We start from the raw sequence: 24,456 nt of genomic DNA, 5'->3' as shown, positions 1-24,456 counted from the left end.
AATCTAGCTTGGCCCCACGCTCGCACGGAGCAGCACAGCACAAACCTAGGCAGAGAAAGGCCGCTGTGTCTTTTCAGGGACAGAGCCGGAGGAGGGGCAGGGAGGAGGGGCAGAGCAGAGAGAACGAGCAGGCGTGAAGGCGGCAGGGGCTGGGCACAGAGGAGGAGCAGGTGCGCGGCGGGAGAGGCTGCGGCTGCTGGGCTCGGCATGGTGCTGCTGGTGGTGATGGGAGTGAGCGGCTCGGGGAAGTAGGTGCTTTCCCCTCCCCGGGGGCGCGCGGACTGCCCCAGGCACCGGAACCCCTGCGGGGGAAACTCCTCGCCTGGACGGCTCCATCCGGGTCCCTCCCTGCGGACGGTGGGCGGGCTCGGCTTCCCCGCGTGTCTGGCCCCGGCCCCGCTGAGGGCGCGCTGTCCCGGGCTTGGCCTGAGGAAAGCGGGTGGCCCCCACTACAGGGTCTCAGCCTGCCCCCTCCTGGGCCAGGGCCAGCCGGACCCTTCAGGCTGCAGCTCCAGGGCTCCCAGCATTGCCCTGGCTGATAGGGAACTAGCTGTGCAGTAACCAGGAGATTGGTTGCTTTGCCCTCAGCACCACACGTCTTTTAAAGGGAGGGGGGCATTTCCTCCTGTCTGTAAAGGGGGAAAGTCTTCTGAAACCTGCGCTGTTGCAGGGGCTTTGGGACAACAACTGAAGACTTAACCGAAAGGCTGCCTGTGCTGTGGTACATCTCCTGCGAAGGCACTTTTCAGTAGTTCTTGGTTTTTCATTCTTCAGAGGGGAAAAACAAAACCACACCTGCACTAAGGAGCCTTTGGTGTTTTACACCCACACAAGTATGGAGGGTGACTCAGGCACCTCATTACAGTCAGAAGATACATTTCTTTGAGCCCAAATTGCCTACAAACCAGACTAGCTTTGTGTAATTTTCACACTGTTCCTGTGCTAGGCTATGGTACACCCTGCATGCACTATTAGTGGATTTTGTTTAATTTAGTGAAGAGTTGTTGCTGACGGAAGGGTGGCTTTATTTTTATTTTATTTCTGTGCTTTGAACAATATTCAGTTTCTTCTGTTTTATAGCTATATAAACAATTTTAAAAACTAGCTCATGAATAACAAATGGACACAAGTGAGGAATTAAGGCTAAAGTTTCCCTTTTGTTTCCTGATATTTCAGCACACATCAGCAACTGTTCAGGTAGCTAGCTAGCTACCCATTATGCACTGTGGGGCTTAGTAGGGATAACTGCGGCCTTAACACACTCATTTAATTGTTCTTGTTGGGTTAGAATAGACCTTTGACTGTTTAACTCGACTTGTATCTACAGTACTTTGCTTTGTAAGTGACGTCAGTGACACTGTGGTAGAGAGGGGATCTCAGATCAAGGGACAATGGGAGAAATCAGGTTTAGAGGGTTGAGCAGGGCCTACCTGACCACTGTCCTCATTGTAGGAGTTCCTGCATTAGTATTATCCGAATGCTGAATTAGTATTATCCTATGCAGTTTACCTCAAAGCATAGAGACACCCCTGTGCAGCTGTGGTTTCCCGCACTAAAGGGTTTGGAAGGTGACAACGGGTATGAAGCATTGGCAGGAAAGCTTCTGATTTAGTGACTGGGAAACTTTCCCTGGACTTGTAACTAAAAGGACCAAATAACTTGGGACTCACAGCTGTGCCTGCTCCCGTCCACCTTTTTTTTATTTTTTCAAATGGCCTTGACAAGAACTTTCAAGGGTGGACTTCCTCACACAAGATTCCACACTACTGTGACTCTTGTTAGCTTGAAAAGAGCTTGGAGAAGACTCCTTTCAGAACGCACCAGAATTTGTCTTGACTGGGATAAAAGGTGTGTTGTTAGAACAAGTTAGCTCAGGAGTTCTCAAACTAGGGGTCGGGACCCCTCAGGGGGTCGTGAGATTATTCCATGGGGGGGTCACGAGCTGTCAGCCTCCACCCTAAACCCCTTTTTGCCTCCAGCATTTATAATGGTGTTAAATCTATTTAAAAAAGTTTTTAATTTATAAGGGGGGTCACACTCAGAGGTTTTCTATGTGAAAGGGGTCACCAGTACAAAAGTTTGAGAACCACTGTTTTAGTTTGAATCTTAGGAACTTCTGAAGAACTGGAAAAGAGACAAGAGTGTAACTTGTAGCATAATAAATTCTCATTAGTTCTATAGAGAGGTTAAAAAGAGCAGAAAGGAATCAAAAGAGGAAAACTAAGGTATATGATTAAAAGTGGTACAAAGGTGAATATCACAAACCAGTATATGACAGATTTAAGAACATCAAACAAAGCAGAGAAAGGGTGAGGAAGAAACAGGAGAAAAAACTTTTTTAGCTGAGAATAATTAATGCTTGGAATGGACTAGTAAAGGCAGCAACACAAACAGCTATAATTAACACACCCCAAAAAAGCATTAGTTACTTTAAAAAAAAAAAAAAATCATGTGCTATATCTGTGGTCCCCAAACTTTTTACCTCAAACCTCCCCCCCCCAACTCTGTCCGCACCCCCGCCCGAGCTGGGGCTGGGAGCAGGGCTGTGGCTCCAGGAGGCGGGGACACAGACAGGGATAAGGGGGCCGAGGCTGGGGCCACAGCTGGGGGTGGGCGTGGCAGCCAGGGCATCGGGAGCGGAGCCTCGGGGCAGAGTTCTGGGCCTGGCAGTAGGGACCCCCGACTGGCAGCTGGGGCTGGGGCCAGGGTCAGGGACGTGCTGGCCGCTGCTTCCCGCCGCCGCTTCCCCCAGCTCCCATTTGCCAGGAACGGCAAACCGCAGCCACTGGGAGCTGCGGGCGGCCATGCCTGCGGACGGTCAATGTAAACAAACTGTCTCGCAGCCTGCCAGTGGATTACCCTGATGGGCCGCAGGTTGCCTACCACTGGATTAGACCATCTGGTATTCCCAGGCCTCTATCCAACATCTCTTAGAATCATAAAAATTAGAGATTAAAGAGATTGGGTTATCTCACTCTGGAAGTTATCATGAAAACATATCAGCTCAGGGACCCTTCCATCTTTTACCATGAAGTAAGGAAATGACTAATATTTCATCCACACATCAAAAGTACTTTTCCAGGCCAAGGGCAAGTAATGAGTTTATCTGGTCCACCCCCCTGGGAAGTGCACAATTATTCCCTATAGTGCTTTATCCAGTTTAGTTAGTTCCACACAAATAAAGTTATCAATGAGGTTTCCACAACATCCTTTAGCAGGTTATTCCATAGTCTGATTTCTTCCTCCAGGATGAAAGTGTTTTCTGATTCCCAGGATAAATTTCTTCATGCTCAGTTTCATCTTAGTACTCCTTATATACTCTTGAATTATTTCCCTTATATTTAATGTGGATGCATATGTTTCACAATATGGTTGGCATTTAACTCCTCAATAATCCAACTCCGCATAGATACAATCACCCAGTCATTTAGAATGAGGCCCTCAGCGCATGACCTCAGTCAAAAAATAATCATGTCTTTACATGCTGCAGCTTCTGTTGATCTAAAAGTTAAAAGCATCTTGTGATGGGTGAAACACTGCTGGAAGTCACTGCCAAGCTGATGTAACCAAAGATGACAACTGACTGCTTTTCAAATAAAACAAGTGTGGCTGCAACTTTCAAAGTTTTACCAGGAGCCCTGCTGTTTCTAAAATCTTAATTTAGGATAACTTTTAAGAACTTGCAATAGTGAGTCAAATTCTTTTTAATAACTTGAATGATAATAGCTGTGTTGTGTTAAACTTAATGTGTCAGATATTATTATTGTTTCCAATAGTACCCACAATGTGCTAGCTGCTATACAAACAAAAAGGCTAAACTCCTGCCCTAAAGGGCTAGAGTATGTCACATTATTATATTCTGAATATAAAGAAAATTCATTATTAGCCTAGGCTACTACATGACCAGCTAAAATTAAGCTAAAAGATGTTACCCTGGATCTACACTAGGAAAAGGGTCAAGTTTAGATCAGGACTGGCTAGCATGTGTTAGCTAAGCCCTACCTAAACTTGACTATTTTTCCTAGTCAAGATAAAGACTTAGGTGCCAGACAACATACGTAAGTGTTCTATTTTGTGCTAGGCAGGGGGCATTATTGATGCCTTCAATAGCACTTTTCAGCCCCCATGGGACACTGGCAGGACTGTGCATCCACTGCAAATGACTGAAATTAAGCAATGGATACAGTGTATACTGCTTGTTTCTGGACGATCTGTCATATGTTCTGTTTGTTCAGCACCTAGCACAATAGGGTCTGGTGCATGACTGGGGCTCCTACGTGCTATGGTAATACAGGTAATAAATAAACTAATCATAATAATAGGAATGCTGCTGAATATGTTGCCACTGTGCATCCTGCCCATTGAACTTCCAAAGGCAGAATGGTTCAGGGAACTTTGTTGGTCCCTGCAAGTTTACTCCCCTCCTCCAACCTAATTTCATTCCTGTTGTTTTAATAATAGACTTTCCCACTTACAGGTATATATTCACTACCACCTACAATTCTTTAAAAAAAAAAAAAATCATTTGATAATATTGGGTGTGGGGTGAGTTAAGAGGTGATAGTTGTATGTATGTGTTAAAGTGAAGCACTCATCAGTTTGGTCTCATACCACAGAATGCTTAAGTGTATGCTATTATTGCTTGCTTATATACTATACCTGAATTTTAGCAAAGATATAACTAAGGCCAGTCTAATTTATTCACTAAAGATTACTTACAGACAATGTTGCTGGTAGATGCCATGTTTGCATATCCTCAGCCTTTTAAATATTACCAGACCAGAACATTATCAAGTAATCCTAACTGAAATTCTCGTTTTCCCACTTACAGTTGAATAATTCCCACTTTCTCCTCCCCTTTCCTTTCTCTCCCTGACACAGTGACCGAAGTTTTATTGGGGGGTTTTTAGTTCAAAGTTTTTGTTTACAGGTACAGCTAACCATACATATTGGGGAAGAGGAGGAAAACAGTATGAAGAGGCAAAAGCTGCCTACAATTTACAGTCCTGATAGGATCTCTGGCTTGATTTTATATGTTTAAGGATTTATCCTCACAGCAGATTATACTTATTCTTTTTAGATGTTGATGTGGTAATTGAGTGTATATGAACATCCACCTTGTGCTGATGTTATTATCTCTGACCACTTATGATTTGGAAACATCAGGATTATTGGGGCAGAAGGGGACTTATACTTTACTCTGAAGCATATGATTCTGGCTAAAGCTAGAGACCAGATGAGGAACTAGATAGACCATTTATTTGAGGTACTATGGCAATTACTACATTCCTATGACCAGTTCCATCCCAAGGATGGAAGACAACACCTCACTTCATTTTAAGGGGAAGTTAAAATTATGAAGTAATGTTCATATAGTGCTCTCCCTGTGTTCTCTTACAGATCCACTGTTGGGTCACATCTGGCAGCTAAAGTATGGTATTTTCTAACTATACTGGTTTTATTGTAATTTTACATAGGATTTTCTTCACTTCTAGCAAGTCATTGTTCGTTAAATTATAAATCTTATGTCATATGTAAATATTACCAATTTGTGAATAGTTGAATCTGTCCTGACTGAGTCAGGCATGGATGAATATCATTATATAGTGCAGTGTGAATTTGACTTATAAACAAACATGGTATATATTGACTTGCTATTTTCTTCCTCTTGATTATACCTTGTATTTCTGGGAAGTGTCATTATGTAGATGGTGAGATTCATATTGTGGTGCAGAAGTCCTACATGTATCCCACAACTGTACTTGCCAAAGTGTTCTTGATAAACTAGTGAGTTACCATGAGCTAGTTTGTTTATGCTAAATTATACATAATTATAATTTTTTTCTTAGCTGGGATGGAAATTCTATGATGCTGATGACTATCATCCTACAGAGAACACAAAGAAAATGGCTCAAGGAATACCACTAAATGACCAGGTAGCTATATTGTATATAATCCCAAAGGCAGAGAAGTCAACATATGTTTACCTTTCTAAGCACTGACATATCTTTTTACAGTGAGCTATGCTTTATATAGATTAGCATTACTGCTTCCTGGTCCCTTGACTCTGAACCCAGGCTGAGTTTTCAGGGCTAGTGTTAAGTTAGTTTACAAGTAAAAAATAATTCCCCTATTAGTTATATCAAATTATTTTAGAGTCCCCCAAAATATTCTTAGTGCCTTACAAAACCAGAAGAGACACTATAAGGTGCTGGTCTGTCTCCAGTCCCCCAAGGAGCTCTGTCACAGCCAGAATATCCTTCTAGGCAGTTTTATTTCCCAAACATAGGTTAAAAAAAACCCACAACAAAAACAGTTATTCAGCTCTTCCTAGGCTATAACTCCCAGGTGATTTCCCCCCCTTTGCCTCTGTCACCTCCCTACTGCTTCAGGGCCTACTGCAGAATTCTTCCTTGCCCTTTATGCAGGGCACCACCATCCATGGCTGTCTCCCTGGAGGCCCTTTTCCCCACAGGTTTTCACTGTCTCACCTTGACTGTAGGGTGGGGTAACAAATTCCTCCCTCCTCCTCCTGCTGCTGCTGATCCATTTCCTTACTGAAAGCCTAACTCTTTATAGCCCCAGGTGCTGTCCCACCCTCCTAACTGGTCAAACTGGGAGCACTTGTTCTGGCACTGGGGCCTGGGACCTGCTTCATTTAAAGGGGCCAGACCTATGGCAAAGACACTCTTTGATCATCAGAGTTTACATAACTGGTATTTGACACAATAAATGAGGGTCATACACAGACAAAAAAAGGGAGCAAGGGAAGAGGAAGAACAAGAGTGACAATAGGTTCAATTACTCAGTAAGGGAGGCGCATGCCTTGATGGCTGTTATTGGCTCAGGGTGGGATTATGAAATGCACTCAGCATTGGCCAATTTTTTCTCCCATCAAGGTATTTAGTTCAGTCCCACCCTTACATTATCCTTCCCCTCTCAGATGAGATGGCAAGAGCAGCTTGTAGGAGGGATTTGAACGGGGCAGAAGACATGGCTTGGATAATAATTTGGGGGAAAGCACTCCAGGCATAAAAGGCAGCACGAAAGGAGACCTGGAAACGTGAGAGGAGACAAGAAGGTTATCAAGGCTGGCATCATTCATCATTAGCAAAGCAAAGGGTTGATGGTTGCTCCACAGGGGCAATTACTCAAAGGGGATTTAAGATGGATATAGCCATAGTTTGTTGCACTTTTTTGATTCCATATCAAAGCTGCCTCCATCGTCACAGCCATGTCTTTCACACCCGGTGTGTAAGGTGTACCAGGTGGAAGGTTGGCAGTGATTTCTGCAAAATTAAGATTACCTGGCTGATTTTGCTGTGTAATGACATTTGTATTTTCTGGGAAAGTTAGTGTTCCTAAATATTTTCCCCCATCCCTGCCCTACGAGATAAACATTTACAACCTTATCCCCAGTTTAAAAAGCTTGTTGGTGGTGGTTTATTTAGGTTTGTTTCACCGCCCCCCCCCTTTTTTGCCCTTTGGAATTTTATAGCATTTGTCCCAGAGAAAGATAAACACTCATCCATGCAAACAAGACACACACCCAAATGGGAGGCATCTGAGGGAAAAATGGGATCAGTAGGAATTCACTCTACCTGCCTACACACATATACAAACAATTAGTTACCTACTCCCAAGCATAAACGAAGCATACACAGACTCTTAAGCCCCATTCTGCAAGTTGAGCCACTTGGATGGACCCCAGCACCTGTGAAGAGCTTTACAGAGTTCATTGGAAGTCTGCTCATATGGATCAGCTTGTAGGATAGGGCCTTAGGCCTGGATCCACAAAAGTAGTTAGGTGCCTAAACCCCAGATTTAGGTGACTAAGTCCCAGTTTTGGTTCCACTGCAATCTACAAAACTCCTGCCAAACCAACTATTTTAGATGTGAAAACAGCTATGTGAGAATAGATTTGTTGTTTAAGTTGTCAAATAAAACAAGAATTAATTTGGTTCTTCGAAAGGTTCACAATATGGCATATTAAACCTAAAACATACATTACTACTACATGCAACTTCCATTGATTCTCCTTTTCCATCCTGTATATAAAATTAAAAGCACTTAAAGTTTTCAGTGTAGATAAAAAATCTCCCCTCTCCATCCTCCATGAAGTCATAGAGGTTCTGGATTAGAAAGGAAGAGGGGAGAAGGTGAAAATCTGTTTGCATGGTGCAACGTTACATTATTTATAAACTACATACTGAAGGAAGTAGGGATCTTCTAGAAGAAATCTTATGTGATCATATCATTAGAGATGGGATCATAATGTATAGGCACAAGGGTAAGAATTAAAGTTGCACAAGCAACCTAACTGGTGTTTCTTAACTTTCAGTTGCTTGACTTTGCAACCTAAACAAATAAGGTATTTTGTTTTTATGTAAAATATAGTATATATACATACTGACAGGCATAAAGGCATGGATCTATAGCAGAATAGTATAGACTGAATTTTTAATTTATTCAGTTTTCAGTTAATGGAAACAAATGTTAAGAATTCATATTCATTTGCTGTGTTGGTGTTTTATTCTGTTCTGCTCCAGTAGTTTATTTTTTCAAGTAATGGGTTTACACACTTTAGATATGCTCTTGTTTTTGTAAATTTAAATGAAAAGTTGTATAGGTTAGCTTTGACTGTAGAGACAGATACTGGATCAGTTTGCTAATGTGACTGCAGGGGGAAAATAGTTGGTCTATTTGCCTCCCCACACCAAAGAAGGATTGAAAGAGATTCACCCAGTTTTATATTGCAAGTTAACTGCTACGTAGATGTTAGACAATTTAAAGTGAAACTCCATAATACATACTTTCAGCTAACTTGTTTTGTTTCTAGGACAGGATTCCATGGCTTTGCAAATTACATGATATATTAATGAGGTAAGAGAACCTCTGACTTGCAGAGTGATTGCATCTGTAATGATTATTGGCTAAAGACTAAAGCAAGAGGGTTTTTTCAGTTGCATTAGTGGGGATAAGTATGTAGTATTGTAAAAATATTCTGCAGTCAGTAAAACCATTCTGTATTCATTAGTCTGTGAAGTACTTTAATACTTACAATAACAGTAAGGAAACCCCTAATTACTACTACTTGATGGAATTGTTTGGGGATGAGAGTTCTTTCTCCATTGTCTATACGAAGATATTTACATTTCAAGAATCCAGTTCAGTAATAAGTTTGATACCAGTTAGGTCTAGAGGGCACACTGTATAAACTTAGAGCATTTTAGAAAATTTTGCCCAAGTGACGTCAAAGCATAAGTTACATTGACTTTCAATGAGATTTAGGCTCTTAAGTACCTAAGTCACTTTTGAACATATGATTAGGCTCCTAAGTCACTTACGTGTTTTAGAAAATTTTATCGTTAGTCACTTACTCCAGTTGACTCACTTGCCATTGAACTTTGCAGGATGTGCACTTCCTAAATAGTGATCCTAACTCAAATATTTAGATCTGTTACAAAAAATGGGAAAAGTAATGCAAAAGTAATTTTATGAGGCTTGCGGGAGAGAAGAGTCAAACCTGGAACTTTAAATTTCTACATTTTAAATTTGCATGGGTTTATTCACAATGGCAATCACCCTCCTCTTTCCCCACAGACAATTACATACATTACAGTAACAAGTTGATGGTCCTCATCAGTAAAGATAGGTCTGAACCAAAATCTGGATTTGGGTTTTGCAGCATTTACCCTTCTCTGCTTGTCAGTTGTATACTCAATATATTCTCCATCCTGATGATTCATTTAAGTATCTGGATGTGACAGAGACAGGAAAAAGGAGCTTTCACATTCCACATATGTGCTGCTTCTCAGAGGGGCAGGAGCCTGCTGAGCTCCCTGGATTAAGTAAGGGATGTAGTTTCTTTTAAGAAGGGTCAGGGAGGACATGGAATTCAGAAATAATGGAATAATCTTGAAAGGGCTAGCCCCGCCTTAACCAAGAGTCAATGACTCTTACTGCACCCTGCAAGTAACAGGGTCCAAACTGCCTATTTGCCTATGGAATTTAAGTAACAGAACTGCCCATGTATAATAGAGGGCAGTAACTTTAGTTTACTACTACATATAATGTGTTCACAATTTGACTGCAGAATATGGGTTTATTTTTTTATTTTGCACATCTCAGTCATCAAACCTGTATGTTCATTTACGGTGTCTAATGCCAAAACTAACTGGAAGGCAGGATTTGGGATTTCCAGTGTAACAAACACCAATGCTGTGTGGTTACCTGAAGCTTTAAAGGACTCTTGCCAGAGTAAAATTAAAGAATTACTCAAGTGTATTTATGTTAATTTCACTAAATCCAACCCTCCAGAGTAACTATTAAAAGGGTCAGGATATATACAGAGTTCCCATTAATGTTAACAGTAGTATGGCTAATCCAAACAATTTAGTTCAAAATCTTCAAAAACTGAAAGTGGAACCGGTTAAGAAGTGTGTGTATTGTTCAGGATAGAACTGTACTCTAGACAGACCCTTATAGTCAGCTTGTAGGTGGGGCAGGAAAGTGACTCATGCTGTCCAACAACCATCCTTCTCAGCAATTAAGGAGCAATGCTGATGGCTTTCTCTTTGGAATCTAATTACGCTTCCACATTTGGGAAGATGGTGGCCATTATGAAGGCTCCAGTAGATGGAGATGTTAAAGGGACACTGGGTGAAATTATATGTTTAAAAAGCAAGCGTCCTTACCTGTGTTAGAGATTTGACGTCGGAGTCCCATTAAAATGAGGAAAAAATCCTTACACCTCTTCTTTGTGAGGCCATGTTGGGTTGCCCCCTTACCATCTATTGAGAACAATCAGTCAGTGTTTGAATACACCAAATATGGGCATGATATCATTAAGTTATTGCTACTGACATTTTCTTCTCTTGATAGAGAAGAGTCAGCTGGACAAAGTGTGATTCTGGCCTGTTCAGCTCTGAAGAAAATGTATAGACGCATATTAGTAAGTGGAGGGGATGCTGTGTATTCTAAAAGTGATCAGCTAGACTCTGCCACAGGGAAGGTCCTTTTTATCCATTTGGATGGATCTATGGAACTCATTGCCAGCCGCCTGGAGAAGAGGAGAGGACACTTTATGGCACCCGAACTACTACAGTCTCAGTTTGATACACTGGAGCCTCCGTCAGCACCAGAAAACTTTATCACTGTGAGTCTGGAAAAGTCTGTTTCTGAAATAGTGTCTGAAATTGAGAAATCTCTTCACTTAGAGAAATGCTTTTCCAGAGCAGTTTCTGAATTAGATGCACATTAATTCTTTTAACCATGTCATATTTGTGGAACAGCATTTTAGTTGCTTTCTCAAGTTAACCAGCACGGTTTGCAATATTAACTTCATTGGCTTGACATACTTTAAAGGGACTGGGACACTACTATTACTGATGTTTTCATTAAGACCTGTTCAAACCTGGAGATACAATTTTCAGAAGTGAATGGCATTTGCCTACCTCTTCGTCCATTTAAATCACAGGTGAAACTCCCATTGGCTTTGATAGAAACAGGGGTAGGTCAACACCGAGTGCTTCTGACAATCCCACCCTAGGGATTTAGACAGAACATGAAAATCTCAGCAAATGTAGCTTTCACTTTTTTCCTGCCAAAACACAGAAATTGGCCCCAGTCATCACTACTGACATTTAAGTGTTGAATGGACACTTGAAAGGTGAACATCCTTTTAAGAGGAGGCAGAGTTCTCTGATAGTGCAGAGGGACAGGAGCTGGGACAGCAGGGTTCAGGTCCTGACTCCACCATTAGCTCCATGCCTGATCTGGAACAAGTCACAACCTCTGTGTCTGTGTCCACATCTGTGAAAATACTTGCTGACCTCACATGGGTGTTGTGAGATTTCATTGATTCTGACTTAAACACAGTGAACTCCTGTGGGAGGGAGAGAGCTATGTAACTGCAAAGTATTATTCTACCTAAATCTTTAACAATAAACTAAGTAGCACTGTATTGACTGTGATTTAGTCTTTCACATGCAAAATATACACATAATGAAACAGGAGAGAGAATGACTCAGCCAATGAGGTACGATTTATGTACCACTGGGTTCATCAGTTCAGAATGGATGGATGTTCTCTCCCTTCAGCTTGACTGGCAGGCAGCTGTTCAGCGTGACTTTTTCTGGCACCCTTCACCTGCTACCGCAATAGCCTCACTCTAGCCTCTAGTGCTCAAGCTGTATCACAAAGCATGACTTTTGCTGTAATAAAAATTCAGAGCTGGTGTGAGGAAGAGCAAGGGCAAAAGTCGCATACATAATTCACAGAATTTAAAGAATATGAAAGCATGGTGTTTTTTTTGGTATGTATATATGTATCAAAACATGTTTAAAATACCCTTTAACCATAGCTCAGTGAATACTGGTCTGGACTGCCCATATTACCTGAAACTAGCCCTCCTCCCTGGTATCTACCTCTTTGTTTTAACCTTGTAAGTCATCATAGGATACATTTTCTATGAGAGATGCTCTTCAAGAGAAGTAATATTGTGAAGAACCTTTCTGATATATTGCTATGTATATATTACCCCCATCAGTACTCTCATCCCAATTTATGACCTTGATTAATCTGACTAGCTCACTCCTTTTCAGGCAAGGATGGTGGTGTTCAAAGACATCTTTGAGGAAATTAATTGAATCTTTAGCTGGGTTACCAGTTAAAAATGTGTTTATAGCTTTTTCTAGTAGAAGTTAGACTTGCTCTTGTGGTACCCCAAAGAAATACCAACACTGCCTCCTTGGCACAATGCTATGAATGAGCTTTGGGAATAGCAGTGATAGAGAAACTCCGCTCTACCAGACAAATAAAAAACTGATAACTATCTGGTAGGTATTTTCCCTACAAGTGACAGCCAAAAATCAAACTGCAAAAGATTGATCCATTTCTTTCTGTACTACTGTCTTGTATAAAATGCCCATAAACCTATTTAATCCAAAATCTGTATCCAAACTGTTTGCTTCAGTGTGAAAGAGTCCTGGACTAATAGCCAATTCATTTCAGATTACTTTTTGCACATCCTTCTTATTTGTTATAAGAGAAACAAATTAGAAGTGGGCCCCAATTTATAAGATTATGGTTCAGTGCATCACATTGAAATGGCCAAATGCAACATTCCCAACACACACAGTTTCAGGTATTGTTCAGACCTAGAGTCTGGTTCATGCCAATATTAAATTCAGGTAAATGGCACCCTCTTGTGGTGATTCCACTAGGTCAGATCTACATTTAATAAAGTCACAGTTCTCCCAATACATGTACCCAGTGCAGCTCTACCTACTGCACAGTGTTGAAGTTGTGCTTGGATTTTATCAAGTGTGGGCCCAAAAAACAAAACAAAAAAACCCTCAAACACACAATTCAGGACATGTATCTAACATACTGCTTGGAAAACAGTTACATCACCTCAGGTTGTATATGACCAAGAGTCAAAATTAACCCTCAGCCAATATAGTTTTTGGGTGGGAAGGGCTAAGATTTTTAAATGAGTACCTAAAGTACCTAAGCATCTACATAGGCACCTATATATAAGTGGCCTGATTTCCAGAAGTGCTGAGCACCCACAAATTCCACTGAAGTCTTTGGTGCTCAGCACCTTTGAAAATCGGTCCTCTTTTATTTAAAACTATATTTAGGCAACCATATTTGAGGGTCTGAACAGCTCTCTTTATTATTAAAACAAATTTTTCTTTTTAATTACAATCCAGCTCAACTCCTTTGTACGGTCTGAGGCCTTTTTTCTGCAGCCATATTAGGAGAGCAGCAGCCATTAGCCAGGAAGCAGAAAGTCACATCAGCCTCACATTCCTTCTAAATTATATCAAAGCAATGTAATATTGGGCTGTTATGAAGGTGTGCCTCCTAATAGGATCCACCATCACCAAATAAGCAAGGAATCTCTTAAGGTGGTTAAAGAAAACTTTGTTTGATGGCATTTGTCTGGCAAGGAATCACTTATAAACAGTTTGGGTGTGAAATCTCTACTTCTTTATTGTTTTGCCTTTATCGTCCCTACCTCTCTCTTGTTTATCTGTATCGTCTGTCTGGTTCTTTGATTGTTTCTGTCTGTTGCATAACTAATTTTGTAAGATTTAAATCAACTACGGTGATGGGATATGATTGGGTAAAGAATTGTTTTACAGTATGTTAGGACTGGTTAGAGAATTGTTTAGTAAAATGATTGGTTAAGGTACAGCTAAGCAGGACTCAAGTTTCACTATATAAACTGGGGTCCAAAAGGAAGTTCCTTGGAACCAACTGCAGGACACAGCCCCAAGATCAGAGCTGCCAGACCTCAACACCCAGCCAATCACACCGGGCAGAAGCTGGAGTCCCCAGATGACCTGATCCTGACTGGCCACCAGGAAAAGTTCATCTGCCTTATTGGGAGTGGTGAGCATTGTATGCTTAGCATGTGCATTCTGTGTTGGTGACTGTTAATAAATAGAGGTTAAGGATATTACTGTGTCAGGCTCTTTCACTAGTAAAAGACCCAGCAAACCTGCAGAAGATTATGCCCTGAGCCCTAGAAACTGGGTATGGGTAGGTGCCTTTCCCCCGGAGCCCTAGGAACTGGGTAAAGGTAGGTGCCCAAGAGTGTGTGGGTAACACCCCCCACCCCCAATTTAAAATTAGCCTTCTTTGATGGTTTATAGTTTAGTTCCTGCTTACAGAAACTAAATCCTAACAGGTTTCTCACTTGCCTGAGGGGAGTAGGGATAATCCCTCCCCCACTGATTTATCTGTGTCACATTACTTCAGATTAAAGCAAACCAGACTTCTGTTTCCAGTTCAAACAGCTATCAAGAGAAAAAACATCAAACCCAGCTATGTAAATAATTCTGCAATAACCGTTGTAACTGACAAGTGCAGATTCTGCTACTGTAGCTCTCTGATGTCCTGTTTGTTCCAAGCTGAAGGTCATGTAAATTCCCAGCTACATACTTAAAGAAGAACAAGATACCTCATTGGCTTAATTATACCAACCCCCACAATGGCCAGCAATTCCCAGTACATCTAGTTTGTACCTAGACCTCAAACTAGTTACATTACCTTGTAGGGTTGCTGTGTCCATCAGCCTCACTCTTCAGAGAAGTGAGGTTCACAGTAAAGGATCGATCTTGGCCAGATCTTTAAAAACATGCTTAGGTCGTTTGTAGCATCAGCAGCAGGAATGGGAGCCAGCAGCATCTGTCTATCATAACAGGAGGAGCAGGGAGGAGTCTGTCCCATTGCTGCAGACAAGGTGAGCGACAGGTCTGGAGAGCAGACAGCAGGCTACCCTCCCACCAGTATAGCAATGAGCAGCAACAGGAATGGTGAGACAAGCAGCAAGCTGTCACTCTCTGAAAGAAGAGTGGGAGGGAGCTCAGTGCCAAGGCATTTTCCTTTGAGTGCTTTCCCCCTAAATTCCTCCTACCCACCAGCTTTCCATTTATTTCAGGAGATCAGGTCCACTCCTTTTCCTCTACAAGATTCCTGGGAAAGACAATCTGCCCCCCCCCCCCACCATCTTCAGGCTATTATCTGAAGCCAGAGAAGCTAGTTTTCAGGTGCTACTGCCCCTGCTAATAATGGAGGAAATTACCTGAGCAGGGAATGGGGTTTAAATCTGCAAAAGCAAAGAGGAGTGCACTTAGTTCATGGGTTCCCTACTAGGTTACCTCTTTTTAACCACACAAAGACTGGTCCCCTTACTCACCATTAACTATCCTTGTCTGGAAAATTTGATGGGCGACTACAGCTAGCCTTCTCTCTTATGGAATAGCAGCGCATAATGAACTTTTTCATTAGCGACTCATCCATATTTGTGTTTATAAATAATACAAACAGAAAACATTTATCTTTCAAAACATGAGTTCACCAAGACAGACCCAGCCTTAAGAACTAAGCATGATGTTGATGTTCTAAGTCAGTGTTTCTCAAACTTTTTACTATCATGCCCCCTTATACAAGCAAAGGAGCTCAGATCCCAATTGCGCCCTGCTACAGACTATATCACAGGGGCTATAAGGAGTCTCCGCAGCCCTCCAGCATGTGTGAGATCCCACCAAGATTAGACGAATGAATGCAGGGAACCTGACAAGAAATTTTTCATTTTAAAAGAAGATAAGAATCTCAGGCCCATCAGTGCAGTCTGGCTGTATAATTTGAGAAAATCTATGCTAAGCAATATATACATTACGCAAAAGCGCCCTTGCCTCTATTAAAGGAAAGCTGTGAGATTAAAAGATTTTTATTTGAAACCAAGTTACCAATATTAGACACCACCTTACACTGTTAAAACTGAAAGATGTAAGAATTTACTTTAATCTATTAATGTTTAGTTACTCTTTATACTTCCCTCAGTTTAGAAGTCAGAGTTTATAGCGCCACTCCTGGAACATATGCATTACTTTACACAACTAGTTCTATTGAGTTCATAGGACTACACGTATATTTGCTTGTTGGATCAGGGCCTGAATTAGCCAGGATATTTAAATATAGATCCATCTCTGTGATTAGTCTGCACAAATTCAATCCTTGGTTTGGTCGCACTCAAGAGTTTTGTTGTTTTTGTTTTTAAAATGAACCCATGTTATATGTAGGGTTTGAAGGATTTTGATTTTTATTCAAAAATGTTAGTAAATTTTGATTTCATTGTATATACACGTGCCAACCAAAGGAAAATATTTCCATTGATGATTGAAATTTACAGAAAAATGCTTCACAACTGCCTCATTATAAAGCAGCCTTGACTTGCAGGGAGCATCTCCAAGGGGAAGGAATCAGGCCAGTCTCCATGATTTTCAGTGCTTGGCTTCTCCAAAACAGCCAAGCGTGGGGGTAGTTTTATTGTGTGGGAACCTGTTCACTAGAAACTGAACTGAGATCGCCAGATCACTTTACATACAAAGTCAGCAGCCAGCCGATAGCAAATAACTTTCAGACACCACTGACCTGGATTGAATTTGAACTAGCAACTTTGAAGCAATAGGTTCAGTTTACAAATGGCATGTGACAGGTTCAGTCCCCCATGACTGTGAGGCTTTTTGCATTATTCACTGTGCCTACTCTAAACGCATTTGAAGTTGGCATGTTTTCTTACAAAACTAGGCTCCCTCCAACACATGTACAAAATGATCAAGTGTTACAGCACTGTTCGTGAGCAGGAGACTGCTAGGACTTGAGTTTTTGATATACATTTTCATTTATGCCTCAAATATCAAACTTGGCCCAGCTTTCAAGGTATATCCTTGAGCCTGCCAGCTTCAACCTCATCATTTTAGACGTAAGAACGGCCATACTGGGTCAGACCAAAGGTCCATCTAGCCAAGTATCCTGTCTTCTGACAGTGGCCAATGCCAGCTGCCCCAGAAGGAATGAACAGAACAGATAATCATCAAGTGATCCATCCCCCGTTGCCCATTCCCAGCCTCAGGCAAACAGAGGCTAGGGACACCATCCCAAGAGAATTTGAAGCAGAAGCAAGAGTCCCCTTGGTAGGTTATAAAGAAATCATGATCCAGCCATAACTTAAAACCTATATATTTATGTGACCTCCAAGGAGAGCTCATACAATTTGAACTTAATGCTTTATACTTCTCTCAGTGAATTTGAGGCTTTGGAACAAAGTTCATTTTCCTCTCTCCTACTTTTTAATTTGATTTTTTTTTAATTAAAATTTTATTAAAATAGACTAGAGATATTTTAACAGCTTTTGATTCTCAGTTCAAGTCCTCTGAACTACCTACTTTTTTTTTTTTTTTTTTTTTTTTTTTAAGACCATTGAAATCAAGGAATGAAAGTCCAGAATCACTAGTCACTTGAAAATCTTGGCTAAGAGTAACTGACAAAGTGGGGTGGTTATATAGGCAACTTGCTATATCTTCACTAACTCCCTCTGAATTGCACCTGAAGAGATGCCTTTTCCACAGATTGAGTAAAAGATTTAAGTTGAAGATACCTTAATCTGAATTTTTGGGAATGGGAAGAAAACCCCTTAGTTGTCTATCGTCTAAGATGAACAGTCCCAGTTTTGTTAATCTCTCCTCATATGGAAGTTGTTGCATAATCATTTTTGTTGCTTTTCCAATTCTAATGTATCTTTGAGATAGGAAAACTAGAACTGCACGCAGTATTCAAGGTGTAGGTGTACCATGCATTTATATAGTGGCATTTATAATAATTGTTTTATTATCCACCCTTTCCTAATGGTTCCTAACACTGTTCGTTTTTTTTTATTCCCACTGCACATTGAGCAGATATTGTGAGCAAAGAGGTTTTCTTGAGCTTTTCCCAGCACTGTGCATCAACTGTAATTGAGCAATTTACTTATTAGTGCCAAAGTTCAGCTAAAATGTTTACCATCCAGGAAAGGTGCAAGTCAGAGCATCACATTCTCTTGAGATTTGCGCTAACAGACGTTAGATTTCAGTTTTATAACCAAAGTAAGTGATTTAAATACAGAGTACTTGATCTCATTTTGTTGTTTATATTTCAAAATTCTTTTGGTTCATCTAACTTGGTGAACTTTGTTTGAATCTATAAACTATGTATGGAAGGATACGTTTAACCTGTTTCCCATCACCTTTTAAAGTAAATCACATTTATACTCAACACCAAAGGAAGTGATTGTTTACATGATTTGATAAAAATATAATGCTGGGATTAAAGTATAAATAGTACAAGTTAATAATCTTCAACTACTAACATGTAAACTTGACATAACAGGCCCCAGAAGGGATGTATCATCCAAACCAGAGCCAGTTTGCTAAACAGGATATAAACAGTCGAGTATGCTTTATCTCATCCAGTGTTACGTTTTACCTACTGTAAGGGTAGTCCTCATATTTTTGATTTCATCCAAACCAGAGCCAGTTTGCTAAACAGGATATAAACAGTCGAGTATGCTTTATCTCATCCAGTGTTACGTTTTACCTACTGTAAGGGTAGTCCTCATATTTTTGATTTCCCTTACTTTCCCTCTCGCCTTTATAATCCAAACATTGTTTATTAATCCCGGTCAAAAGATAAAAATGTGTATGGTGCTCCAAAAGTCTCCCTTAAAGGCCAAACATCAAGATGTTTCACTTTTCTGAAAGTTTAAGAATCAGCAATTGTGCAAAAACACTTGGCAAATTGCTCAAAGAATTTTAATTCATTTATTACCTGTGCACAAGAGAAATAACTACCAATAAAAACTCAAAAGATATACAGTATTTTTACATGGTGGTTAAAAGTAATTAGAATATCACATGACACTGCCAGTGAAAGTAATTCTTCCAATTACAAATCATAATGCATGTTAGAATCTCAATGAGAGAAGCCAAAAAGCCTTAGAAGCAGTGTCAGAGCATACAGTAGTGCTCCTTCAATCTGCCAAAAGATTAAGACAATTTACAGTCAATCCGTGTGAATACTGAGACAATGTTACAATGTAGGTTTCTGTACAGTTAGATGTAGACTTAGAGATAATTAGATCAATAATTCTAGCATATTTTAAATGAATTTGCCTAAACGCTTCTGCTGATGTTTACCAAAGATCCTCAAAGTTTCTGCACTAGAAATGTGTCAATTTTATTTGTTCTGGATTTTTTTGGTTACATAGATTCATTCTATTGCAATGTGCAAATTCCTAGATGTGAGCTGTTTCCAACATGTATATTGTGTGTATATTTTATACAAATAAAAGCAAAAATGATAGATAAATCAAATGGTATAAATCTTACAGCATTTTGCTAGCAAAAAATACATGCTGAAGTCACAAAAAGCAGTATTGGTACCCACAAATTATAGCTTCATTTAATTTGTTTCCTTTTTAATAATTTGTAATCTACATAAATTACTACCCAAAGCTAATGTTTAAGTAGTAAATAAATTGGACAATTGTAGGTTTGACAAAACCTGTTCATTCAACTGTGAAAGATGATACTTGTTTCAACAAAATCACAATAAATGCTGAACAAAGAAGTGTTTGATGCATGCAACAACTGTGAATGAAAAAGCATTGATTCCCACTGTTCAAAGAAAACTACTGCACTCCACCTTAAAATGCATCAGACTGGGTTTAGTTATAACAAGACAATCCCAAGAGTCAGAATGAAATAAAGCAAGTATTTTAAAGATTTAAGAGCTGTTATCAAAAATAAATTACATTTTTCAAGTTAAAGAAATGTTGCTATGATGGTTGGGAGCCCAGTAGCCTTTCAATAGCTGCATTGATATCTCCTCCTGTTGCTATTAGAGCTTGTAAATTTGCTTCACGGTTCAAAAACCCCATTGCACTGAGCTGCTCCAGTTGTTGCTGAAATCTGACTTCTGGATTTTGTAACTGCTAAAAACAGGACAATTTATTTCAAGCTGTAGATACAGGCTTAATACAAATACTGTGAAGAAATTGTACTAGATGATTTAAAATACATTTGATTCTATTCCATACTTTGTCTTGGTGTATTTCTGCAACTAAAGTTTCCTTTAAATCTCCAAAACTAGAGAGCAAAATTGAAGTGCTTGAACAACTGCAACTGAATAGCATCCTTCTCCGAGGATAGTCTGCTGACTGGTTTAAGAACACCTGTACCAAAAGTTGATTGTTTTTTAACTGACTACAGGAAGTGCTGCATGTTTGATGTGATGTAAGGGAGCAAAGCAAGATAATCTGAGAATCATTTCCTTAAAATAGTTCCTTCAAAGTGTCATTAATAGATTGTTCTTGTAAGTGAAATGAAGAGTTAAATCCAATGACGCTATTCTTCAGAGATTTTTAATAAACTCACTGTTGGTTACTGAATGTGATGAGGCACAGTAAAGTTATTCCTGTTATTGGCATATCACCTTTATAATTTCTAAACGCTTCTAAAAAGGTCAAGAAGTATTTGAAGTTTGCAAAAGTTTTATAACAGCTAGAACTTCCAAATGGGAAACTGAACAGCTGTGCTTTTATGGTCTGATCCTGCTCCCACACTATTAGTGCAGAACTCCTACTGACTAAGATGGCACAGGATTGAGCCCTTACAAAGTTCTGATGGTTAGAAGGATTCTTTGAAACCATTTTAGTTGTAAGTAACAATATGTTTAACATGGGTATTTTAAACCAACAAGGACAAAGAAACTACACTTCTTGCTGTTTCCAGAAGTTGTCATTCCAAGAGTTCTTTAACTCCAGTTTTGGCAGATAAGCAACGAAGGAAAAACTGTTTTTCAAATATTTAGTTTTAAAGAGTGAACACAGTTAGTGACCAACCCATAAAAATACAAAAACTTTTTTTGTTCATCGTTAAGGCTGCCATTCTATCTTGATTCTAGCTATTAAGCCCATGTTCAAATATTACAGCACAGATGGTATGGCTGTTCTGAACTCCCTACATTACCTAAGTAGTAAGGGAAAATTAAATGGACACAAAATTCTCTTATCCAACATTTTAAATCTATTTTACCTATTTACTATTTGTTACTTGGAACTCTCAGTTTAACAGATTAAGCAAAAACATTTTGCTCTGATTTCTAGTTTGTGTGTATTTTGCAGAATGTTATCTATAGTGAGTGTCCTCTGTCTGTATAGGTCCCTGATATAGCAATTAGGCTGACAAATATTTTGAAGATAAAATGTTACTGTACAAACAAGGATTAGCAGAAATCTTAGGGGCTATTGCAGTACCTGAAACAACAACAACTTGCTTTTTGAAATCTAGTTCATTTCAAGTTTGCAATAAAAGCAGTACCCAAATTAAGAATTTTATAGCTTTTGTCAGTCTAAGTTTGCTCTTTGTACTACACTAAGGACATTTTGCAAATTGTGAGAAACTTCTACCACCATCTCAGTCTTTCAGACCAATACAATACAAATGACACCTACACAGAATTGAAATAGCTTAAAAAAAATGAACCAAAAAAAAAAAAAACCTGACTGGGCAGAGGCATAAGTGAAAGGCTTAACATCAACACTGAATCTGTGCATTTCTCTGTGGACGTGAACAACTCAAGGGCTAATGGTCCCCAGGACAGAAGTATTAAAATTTTAATTTTTCCAGCATTTATTTTCACATCTGGGAAAGTAACAGTTTTCTAGCCTGGTCCACTCATCCATCCATGAGCCAGCAGTATTAAGCATGTGTTTTTCCAAGTACTTTCTCCTAACTGCCCCTTTCAGCCTACATTGATAAATCAAATATTAGCTACATCTTAAAGTTCTAGGATTTAGCCATCTGCTACCTTACCTGAGCATTTGCACCAGCAAGTGCCTGCAACATTTGCTGAACAAACTGTTGGTGACCAGGTTCAGCAACTCCTGAGGCTGGACTTGTATTTTCACTGGGGATGGAGCTAGGTACAGTTGTGCCTGTAGGACCTCCAGTGCTTCCTAATCCCCCTACACCAGGATTAAATCTGCAGAGATGAGGAACAGCAATGTTAACATTTATTTCTGTATTAAAGTTGATCATCATATACTGTTACTCCTCCCCCCACCAACTGTCTCACTGGAATTCTATGGATATCAGTGGGAATGGAGAATGTGTATTTAATGTAAATAAAGCATCCAAACACAGTAAGATCCATTATAAATAGGGCCCTACCAAGTTCATGGTCCATTTTGGTCAATTTCATGGTCATAGGATTTTAAAAATTGTAAATTTCATAATTTCAGCTATTTAACTTTGAAATTCCACTATGTTGTAATTGTAGGGGTCCTGACCCAAAAAGGAGTTGTGTGTGGGGGGGGAGGGGGTCACAAGGTTATTGTGGGGCAGGGGTTGTGGTACTGCTATCCTTACGTCTGCACTGCTACTGGTGGCGGTGCTGCCTTCAGAGCTGGAGAGCAGCAGCTGCTGGCCAGGAGCCCAGCTCTGAAGGCAGAGTCATCAGCAGCGGCAGCATAGAAGTAATGATGGCACACTATGGTATTGCCACCCTTACTTCTGCACTGCTGCATGCAGAGCTGGGCCCTCAGTCAGCAGCCACCACTCTCCAGCCACCCAGCTCTGAAGGCAGCGCAGAAGTAAGGGTGGCAATATCGCGGCCCCCCCTAAAATAACCTTGCAACTCCCCCTGCAACTCCCTTTTGGGTCAGAACCCCCAACTTGAGAAACACTAGTCTCCCCAGTTAAATCTGTATAGTATAGGGTAAAAGCACACAAAAGACCAGATTTCATGGTCTGTGATGCGTTTTTCATGGCAGTGAATTTGGTAGGGCCCTAATTATAAACATTAGCATTTTAACATTTTTTAAGGGAAAAAAAGTAGGAGATGCCTAAAATGAAGATGGTGTTTGTGTGGAACAACTTGTGCAACTGGACAAGCTTCTAAATTTAAAGCAGCAAGACAAAAAGCTGACAAATAAACCAAATAGATTTAAAATAAATAAGTAAAGAAATGTACAAGTTTGTTGGGCCAACTCTTACCCTGGTATAAGCCCTGGTGCTTCTGTTGCTAGTGTCTGCAAGCCCTGTTGAATTTGTAGTAAAGCTTGCATTGCTCTAGGGTTTGACATTGCCGACAGCGTGTCCGGGTTCTGCATCTAAGAAAAGGAAAAACTCGTTATATAACTGAAACATGTACAGAGTTAATCTTCATCACTGGTTGTTTTTTGTAGTGAACCTACCCCCTCAACACCTGCTATTGCTCATCTTTTTATTCTAATACCTCTCTGCACCCTTCTTGTGATGGTTCCCTCTTTTGCAGTAACAGCTCCACCAAGACCTTTTAAGTATGGGGAAGAGTGACAGATAAGGCAATATCCTCAAAAAAATGTTACTGTATTAAATGCAAAGCTTACATATTATTGTGGGCGAGCATTGCAGGTAACCTCTTGGGGGGATATGATGTAAAACCTGGGAGTTCAAAGGACTATACTGAGATTATGCCAGACAAAAATGGATTTTCTGGGCCAATAAGGGTGAACTGAATTACCTAGAGAAACTTTAATGCAAATTACTCACTTCCGGTGATGCAAAACCCAGCTTTTTTAAGCTACACCCCGAAGAGAGGGTGATTGTCTTCTGACTATCTGGTCCTGGAGGCTAATGGCCTGAGCTGTATAGGAAGAAAATGTCCTGCCGAGTCTTAGTTCTGAGACAGTTATAAACTTGTAACCAGAGGAAAACCCAGATGTGGGTTTTGAAGAACTGACACCTACCAGAGCCCGAAGTTGGAGCTGGAGTGATCTCTGGTGACTTTTTAGCATGCATGTCGGTTCTTCTATTGTTTTTAAACATTTTTTCTGCAATGCTTTTAGCTTAAGAATAAATGTGCTTCCTTATATGGAGCTGTGTGGTCATTTATAACAGCAGGCAGTATATTGGGCATAGCTTTTGGAGAGAAAGCAAAGCACAGATGCTGGCTTTAGGCAGTCTGGCTTGCTAGGAATATCACAGTGTAAATTAGGGAGCTGTGCAGCTGTAACATCCCAGGACAGGAGGAAGAGAGATGTGGATCTCTGCCCAAGAGAGTTGACAGCTGAGGAGCTGG

General features: G+C 40.2%; 2 protein-coding genes across 2 annotated transcripts in view; one reads left to right on the top strand and one right to left on the bottom strand.

The window, feature by feature from the left end:
* The first annotated feature begins 207 nt into the window (after window positions 1–207).
* IDNK (IDNK gluconokinase) lies at window positions 208–11,263 on the top strand. Its single transcript, XM_065406993.1, has 5 exons — window positions 208–248; window positions 5,401–5,431; window positions 5,850–5,936; window positions 8,840–8,883; window positions 10,885–11,263. Exons 1-5 carry the CDS (start codon window positions 208–210, stop codon window positions 11,261–11,263), a joined length of 582 nt encoding a protein of 193 aa, XP_065263065.1.
* A 7,878-nt stretch (window positions 11,264–19,141) lies between these two features.
* Window positions 19,142–24,456, bottom strand: part of UBQLN1 (ubiquilin 1) — a 39,084-nt gene continuing 33,769 nt past the window's right edge. The window contains exons 9-11 of the mRNA XM_065406002.1: window positions 23,391–23,506; window positions 22,209–22,377; window positions 19,142–20,326 (exon numbers count right to left, since the gene is read on the bottom strand). Of these exons, the coding sequence (XP_065262074.1) occupies window positions 20,171–20,326; window positions 22,209–22,377; window positions 23,391–23,506 (441 nt within the window). The 3' untranslated portion in view covers window positions 19,142–20,170. The remainder of the gene's footprint in view (window positions 20,327–22,208; window positions 22,378–23,390; window positions 23,507–24,456) is intronic.

The sequence above is a fragment of the Emys orbicularis genome, chromosome 6 (genome assembly GCF_028017835.1).
Source record: "Emys orbicularis isolate rEmyOrb1 chromosome 6, rEmyOrb1.hap1, whole genome shotgun sequence".
Classification (NCBI taxonomy): domain Eukaryota; kingdom Metazoa; phylum Chordata; order Testudines; family Emydidae; genus Emys; species Emys orbicularis.
This window is presented reverse-complemented; position numbering and strand designations above follow the sequence as displayed.

What these genes read in the sequence shown, in the direction of transcription:
- IDNK (XM_065406993.1), top strand. Translation starts at nt 208, where the DNA reads ATGGTGCTGCTGGTGGTGATGGGAGTGAGCGGCTCGGGGAA. An exon ending in GGAGTGAGCGGCTCGGGGAA is followed by an intron (nt 249 to 5,400) that starts GTAGGTGCTTTC and finishes GTTCTCTTACAG; the next exon opens with ATCCACTGTTGGGTCACATC. An exon ending in GAATACCACTAAATGACCAG is followed by an intron (nt 5,937 to 8,839) that starts GTAGCTATATTG and finishes TTTTGTTTCTAG; the next exon opens with GACAGGATTCCATGGCTTTG.